A 7,383-nucleotide genomic window follows, 5' to 3' on the forward strand; every position below is an offset into this window, starting at 1 on the left:
ACAAGTGTCGGATAAATTATATCCAACATTCATCCAATTCAAATATTGGCCATACTCTGACCAGTGCCATAAAAGTGAATGTAAATTATAAAACAAAACATACAAATTAAGAAAGACAAAACCCTTGCATTTCGTAGTCGTAGATAGACGCAATGATAAACATGAAAACTTACAGTGAACCTGAAAAGCTTTCCATAGGGTAATTCAAAAACGGCAACTTATAAGGTGTGTTAGGTGTTAACACAGGGATTCCGGAATATTTTTCCAACAAGTTTTGGAAAAATATTTCTTTCCAGCACTTTTTTACAGCAATTACTACAAAAAATTCCACAAGATCCGAAAAAGATTGAAAAATGATTTACGATGTGAACAGAGTGTCAGATTCTTAATCTTTAATTTCAGAGCATGATCTATTCAGTGAAATATATTGATCTTCATTTTGTTTTAACCCCTTCCTTCTATTTTCTTATGAATGAAAAAACAAAAGAAACAATTTAAAGTTAGAAATCAGGCTGCGCCAAATAACTAATGGATCGAAAATTACTGCAAGTATTGGAATCCGCGGCTTGAATGCTGCAACACTTCAACATTTTCCAGTATTTAATGCATCAAAGTAGAGGAAATAAGGATAGAGATAACTGAAAATTACGTTTGGACGACAAAGAACATATTATGCTCCCGAATGTCAAGGATATTATGGCATGATTAAATGTGAAATTTTGAAAGAATGATAAATTATTGAAGAAATTGCAACCTAAACAGCGATGCAGAGGATCTCTAACGCTGAATCGGCGCGAGATGTAGCAAGATGCAGGGCACGAGAGGTAGCCGTCAGTCCTTCTCCAGAGGGGGCGCCCTCGCCCTCGCCTTCATTAATGGGCAATATGTTGTTGGAAGTTGGATGATAATACATGCGCGATGTCTGAGGGCAGTGAGATTGAAACCTGGTAACCATCCTTATACCGGCATCCACCATTTCCATGTACTTCGCCATCCGCAGCAATAAATTGATTTTGCCGCCCCTACAAAAAACAGAGCATAAGTAATCAGCGGAGGGATCTCAAAAGAAAGAAAGGAGCAGCGGCAGATGAAGGCTTCCACCACCACTGGGAGGAGGAGGAAGACTTCGTGGGAATCGGTATGGAAGTGCAATCATGTAGAGATGGTAAACTTATACAGTTGTGGCGACTTCTTGTCCTTCGGAAAGTAGTGGGAACGGGGGACTGATTCGCGTGATTTCCTCGCGGCCGTCCCTCCCATGCAAGTACAGCTCGGCGGCAGCAAGGAATCTTCCACTTCCTTCGTGCATCTGGCTCAGCGCCTGGCAGTCCATATGACCGTCGGATCCCAGGCGGATGTTGCCCCATTGATTTCCAAATGCTTGGGATTAGCCCAAAACTGACCTTTTCCATTTTTCCGGAACTTCTCATCTTCACATTAATTGATTCATTATTTTTAACATCTTACACGCCGAAGATTTCGTTAATTTTTCCACTAATTTTGGGTTATTCTTCCCACTTTTTTTTATTTTATTTTTTGTCCTTTCCAATCGTATCTATTTTATTTTACGTCTTGATTCGACAGGAAAAAACAAAATTATTTTAATGTCGTCCACTGTAAAAATAGTCTATAAATTATTTTAAAGCCGTCCACGATAAAAATACTCTATATGAGGGAATTTTTTTATTTGGTTGATGTATTTGGCAATTTTTCTTTGAAGCTTCACAATAAATGTCATAAGTTTTTACAAATTTTTTGCTAAATAGATTATTTCACAATAAATGTTCACAGTTTTTCACAAATCTTTTTTATTTTTAAAAACAAAAAATACATATACTTTCTTCTCACACTTCTTTTGGCCTTTTCCAGTTCTCTTCACAATGGAGTTGAGGAAAATTATTCTAAACTTAGCGATAAGAATTTTGGCTCTCCAAAAAATATTGGCCTCTTTGTTATGATTATGATTGAGATTAAACACTTCAATATAATACATTCAAATGGTTGAAAAAACTATTTTTTTATTTGCTATATATACTTATTTCAATCTCTCAATATGGCCTTATTTTTTTTAAATGAATGAATAAGATTTCATTTCATTTGAATATTCTTAGTTGTATAGATCCTTTGAGGGTTGTGATTTCATATTATAATGTCATATTGATGGTTACAATCTTTAATTACGCAAAAGGTGTTCTCTCTACGGGTTTGTATGTGTAAACATTGTTCATGCAAGCCAATTCGAGTGGCCCATTTTCGTCGTCCTCCCACCGGTAAAATTGTAGGCGTCGAAGATCGTCGTTTGGTTGACCCTCGCTACTTTTTCTATTCGTCTTCTTTTCTGGCTGCAGAGTTTGCGCTCTGAAATGAGCCAAGTTTTCTTCCTCTTCGGCATAGATCTCTCATGTCAGATTCCATTGTAGTTAGTGGCAGGCATTATACAGAGGACGGCAACTAGCCAGAACAACGAAAACTTATGGAATGTTATGATGATCTGCAAAACAGATAAAAAATTAGGCCCAGAGGAGTCAAGCCGCTCGACTGTAAGGAGAAGAGCAAGCAGCAAAGAAAACATGAATAGAGACAGTTGAACACTTTACAAATCAAGCTCCAATTGGAGAACTAGTTGTTCCCTCCCCTTGAATGGAAAGAAAAGAGGAGTTGACCTAACCTCCATGTTCAACAACGTTTGAATTTACCTTTTCCCCATAGAGTGGGTATCCGAATTCTAATAAAAACCTGAAACGTGCATTTTTTTTCCGCTGGATAGAGAAGCGATAGTTAACGATTATTGTGATTTAAAGTATCCTTAAGAGGCCATGTGGGATACTGACTAGAGAGAAAACAAGAGCAATAATAGAAGCGCAAGGAAGATGTTTCTACGAAGATTCGCAGAGCTATTGTTGGCCAAGGTGAAGGAAACCACGAGCATAGTTGGCCTCGAGGTGGTTCCCAATGCGAGGGAAGTGCTCATTTCTCTCTACAGCAAAACCCTCAACAAAATCAAGAAAATTCTAGAGAATGTCCCCTACAGGAGGCATGTGGAGGCCTTCACCAACCATCGTATGAAGGTCTACCAGGAATAAGAACATTGGGAGACGATCGAGAAACGGGTCGCCTGTGGATAGGTTGAGGAGCTCATTTAGGGCGCCGAGAGTGAGCTCCAACTAATCCCCAAGATGGCAGATAAACTCCTCTCCGAGGCTTATTTAAATTACAACCTAGGATAAGATTTTCAAGCTTTTTACGTATCAGTTTATTGATTGTTCAAATTGGGAATAATGGGCCAAAGAGTGAATCGTGTACCTGCTAGAAACAACCATCGCATTTACCCATCGACACAGAGGTACAGAAGAAATTTTGCATTTCTAAAGCCAAGGATAGGAAATCGTTTACAACGTGATGTTAAATTGGATTTCATTCTGTCTTTTTACTGAGTTCTTAACATTATTAGATAAAAGAACAATCTCACGGTAAGAGTCTCTATCTTCTTCATAACATCGGGTAGTTCCTCTACACAGGAAGAATAAGGAAACTGAGAGAAATCCGACAGGGCTTAATTTGGTGTGTTTTACTAATTAGTGTAAGGTGGAAGCCAAGTGAAGGGGAAGTAGAAGATGGAAGAGAAGGGGAAAAGAAAGAGGCAGGAGAAGATGGGCCTCAAAGCAACGTGGCCAGTGCTGCGAATGCAGTACAAACAAGGCGTGTATTTCAGTGTCTAGGCTATTATGTTCAGGGACCACCATTGACTCAAGCCAAAGTTGAAGAACTCAAGCAAAGATGGCTCGAGGTACACATCCTGAAATTGGAAGCTTATGAACTAAGGCTCGCTCTTCTACAAGAAGAATGTGAGATCACTTTTGAAGAGCTTAAAGAAAGAAAGGTAGGTATTAAGAATGTCATGGTTTATCACTAGCATGGATTTTGGTAGTGGTGGCTACCGATAGATATTTTTGGTGAGCATACTGACAACAACCCTTATTTAGGTTCAAAGTCTTTGTAACTAGGCTAGCACACACCTAGGCTTTTTGAATGTTTGTGGTGGTGATAGCGTTTTTGTATAGATGTGTTTGTTACTATGTTCTTACCTTTAATTTCTTTATTGGGGTAAAGTTTGTTCATCTATGAGAACATTTATACTTTGAAAGTGTAGAAAGTCTTGTAGATTCACAAGCTCATGTAATCTACTAAAACAAGAGACAAGAATCTACTTCTACTCTTTACAGCGGAATTCCATAAACATCAAGCAAATAATAATCAATAGAGGAAGATAATCAAAGGCACATAACACAATAAATATCCAGGGAAAGCCACAACTCAAAACCCCACTATTTGTTTTGTATTAATCCGGAAAATCAAGATGAAATTACAATGCTTGTTCTCTCTAGAACAATCCCAACACTCAGCGAATTCAATCTCCAACTCATAAGACAACTCAAGGCCAAAGCTTAGCCAATTCACAAGCTCTCCAAGTCTCTATTCCAATGTGTGTTTTCTATGAAGGATATCTTGTATTTAAAGGGAAATAAAGCCTCTAAAAATAACGCAATCCCTCAAGGATCAGTTCCTGAATGCATGCACTATTAGTGCAACTCAGAAAAATCTAAAACAAATAGTACATTGTCCCTGCACTCTAGTCTCAACTGGGTCTTTCTCAAAATCAACATGCATGAGTTTTTGATGGTGGAATCTTCAGTTAACTAGAGTAACGCAAATTAGGTCACTAGTGTCCCAACTGAGTGTTTACTCACTATTAGTTCTTGAAATTGATTGAAACTAATTTAACTAGACTTAACTCAATAAATTGAGTTAACTAATTACAACTCATTCATAATTCATCCCGAAATCCTATAAGTTAGGGAGAACATATACATGTCTTCTAAAAAACTTCCAATTCGAATTTCCTAAATTAATTAAGTTAATTAAACTTAATTAATTATTTTCAAATTGCTTTGAGAAAATAGTTCTATTTTAATTCACAGTTTAATTCAAGTACAAATTAAACTGGAATTTCTTGTTGCCATTTCTCAACACTCCCTCTCAACGAGAAAGGGATTATCCACTACCCCGATCTTGTCTCTGTGAAACTCGAATTTACATCTTGGCAATGCCTCTGTCAATATGTCAACATCTTGCTCCTCTGTGGGAATGTAATCTAACAACATGATCCGCCTCAATACACAATCTCTGAGATGATAATACCGGATGTCTATATGCTTGGACCGATCATGAAAAACTAGATTTTCAAAGAGTTTGATACAACTTTGATTATCACAATAAATCATTGTCTGAGCTGACCAAAGAAACCAACCAGGATCTTCCTCATCCAGATAGCCTCACATGTTGCTTGACTTGCAGCCATGTACTCTACCTCTGCCGAACTGAGTGCAACCAATCATTGTTTCCTGTTGTACCAAGAAACTGCAATTGACCCAATACTAAAGATCCCTCCTGATGTGCTCTTCCTATCAGATGGACTCCCTGCCCAATTTGAATCACTGAACCCTTGAAGCTTCACTCCCTCTGTCTGTCTGTACCACAACCCAAATTGAGTAGTGTCTCCGAGGTATCTCAATACATGCTTTGTCGCCTTCCAATATAGCGTGGTAAGCCTAACCATCGCTTGATTAAGTTGGTTAACTGCATAACACATATTTGGTCGTGTGTTCACCAAATACATGAGTGAACCCACAAGATTCCTGTAAAAAATAGCTTCCACTACTTCTCCTGAAGTAGCATCCTCCTTCCTCCAATTACCAGCTAGAGGAGTCTCCATGGTTTTACTGCTCTCCATTTGGAATCTCTTAAGTATCTCATTGGCATACTTACCTTGAGAAACAAACAACTCCCCATCTTCTTGCCATGCCTCCATGCCAAGAAAGTAATGCATGAGCCCCATGTCCTTCATCTCAAACTCTCTTGCAAGATCCTCCTTGCAAGATTTGATGAGCTTCTCATCACCTGTCAGTATGATATCATCTACATAAAGTACAATGATCAAAATCTTACCTTCCACCACTATGTGATACAAGTTCACATCTGCTTCACTCTTCATGAAGCCAAACCCAATGAAGTAGATATTTGTCCTTGTGTACCAAGCATGGGGTACTTGCTTCAGCCCATACAACGCTCTCTTGAGTCCGCACACATGCGACTCACGGTCCAAGGTTTCAAAACCTTCAGGCTGCTCTATGTACACCTCTTTCTCAATCATGCCAATGAGGAAGGCAATATTCACATCCATATGATGGATACTCCAACCCATCTGTTCTGATAGTGCCAAATTAAATATGATAGATGAGTACCTTGCAATAGGAACAAAGGTCTCATCATAGTAAATCCCCTCTACCTGTGAAAAGCCACGAGCCACAAATCTAACCTTATGCTTCTCAACACTACTATTTGCATCTTGCTTTACCTTGTAAATCCAATGGGAGCTCACAACTGACTTGTCCTCCGGTCTCGGGACCACATCCCAAACACTGTTTCGAACTATGGAGTCATACTCCTCCACCATCGCATTAATCCAAACTGGCTGCTACACTACTTCTTGAAAGGAATATGGCTCTGTCACAACACATGCACCCACAAGAGCCATGTATCCAGTGTACCTCTCTGGTGACTCCTCTGTCTGCGCTAAGAAGAGGTGCTCCCACATTCTCCCTTGCATCATCCAACAATCTGTCAGCCTCTTTAGTGCGCTTTCTTCCCTCTGCCTAAGTGGATGTCTCCACTCCCGAAACCTCTACATGTGGCTACTCCACATCAATATGAGGCTCCTTGACCTTAGGAACTAAAAGTTCCTCCTTCGCATGTAGCTCAAGCTCCCTCTCAAGGGATACTCGCATGGCCTTCTCCTCATCAAACTTGACATCCCTGTGAACCACTGTCATCTAATTGGTTTGTATGTACACAGGATAGTTGTGGGGAGTATCAGTGTACCCCACAAAGATCCCCAACTATGTTGTTGGCTCAAGCTTCTTCTATGCATTTTTGGTCACATGGCAATAAATCGATGACCCAAAAATCTTGAAGTGACCAACATCTGGCCTCTTACCAGAATAAGCCTCCTCTGGTGTCTTCATCTCAAGTATCTAATGTGGGCTACGATTCTGAACATAAATCGTTGTGTTTCATGCCTCAACCCACAAGTGTAGTGATAGGCCCTAATCATGCAACATCGCCCTTGTTGCCCTTACTATGTTCCTGTTCTTCGTCTCGGTAACCCCATTCTGTTGAGGGTTATGAGGCGTCGTCAACTCTCGTTTAATCCCTTCCACTGCATAGAAGTTCTTAAACTCATTGGAGACATATTCTCCACCGTTATCACTCCGTAGAGCTTTAACTTTCTTGCCTGACTTTTTCTTGACCAATGCTTTGAATTCA

At 39.5% G+C, this 7,383-nt stretch overlaps 1 protein-coding gene across 1 annotated transcript; it reads right to left on the reverse strand.

Annotated features, from left to right (window-relative positions):
- Positions 1-511: 511 nt before the first annotated feature.
- LOC149223190 (uncharacterized) lies at positions 512-1,125 on the reverse strand. The gene has a single exon (XM_089383239.1). It carries the CDS (start codon positions 992-994, stop codon positions 755-757), a length of 240 nt encoding a protein of 79 aa, XP_089239365.1. The 5' UTR covers positions 995-1,125; the 3' UTR covers positions 512-754.
- Positions 1,126-7,383: the final 6,258 nt, after the last annotated feature.

This window comes from Pinus tabuliformis, chromosome Q (assembly GCF_031772625.1).
Source record: "Pinus tabuliformis cultivar Carrire ecotype Pingquan chromosome Q, CPIR1, whole genome shotgun sequence".
In the NCBI taxonomy this organism is placed as follows: domain Eukaryota; kingdom Viridiplantae; phylum Streptophyta; class Pinopsida; order Pinales; family Pinaceae; genus Pinus; species Pinus tabuliformis.

What these genes read in the sequence shown, in the direction of transcription:
- LOC149223190 (XM_089383239.1), bottom strand. Translation starts at nt 994, where the DNA reads ATGGCGAAGTACATGGAAATGGTGGATGCCGGTATAAGGATGGTTACC.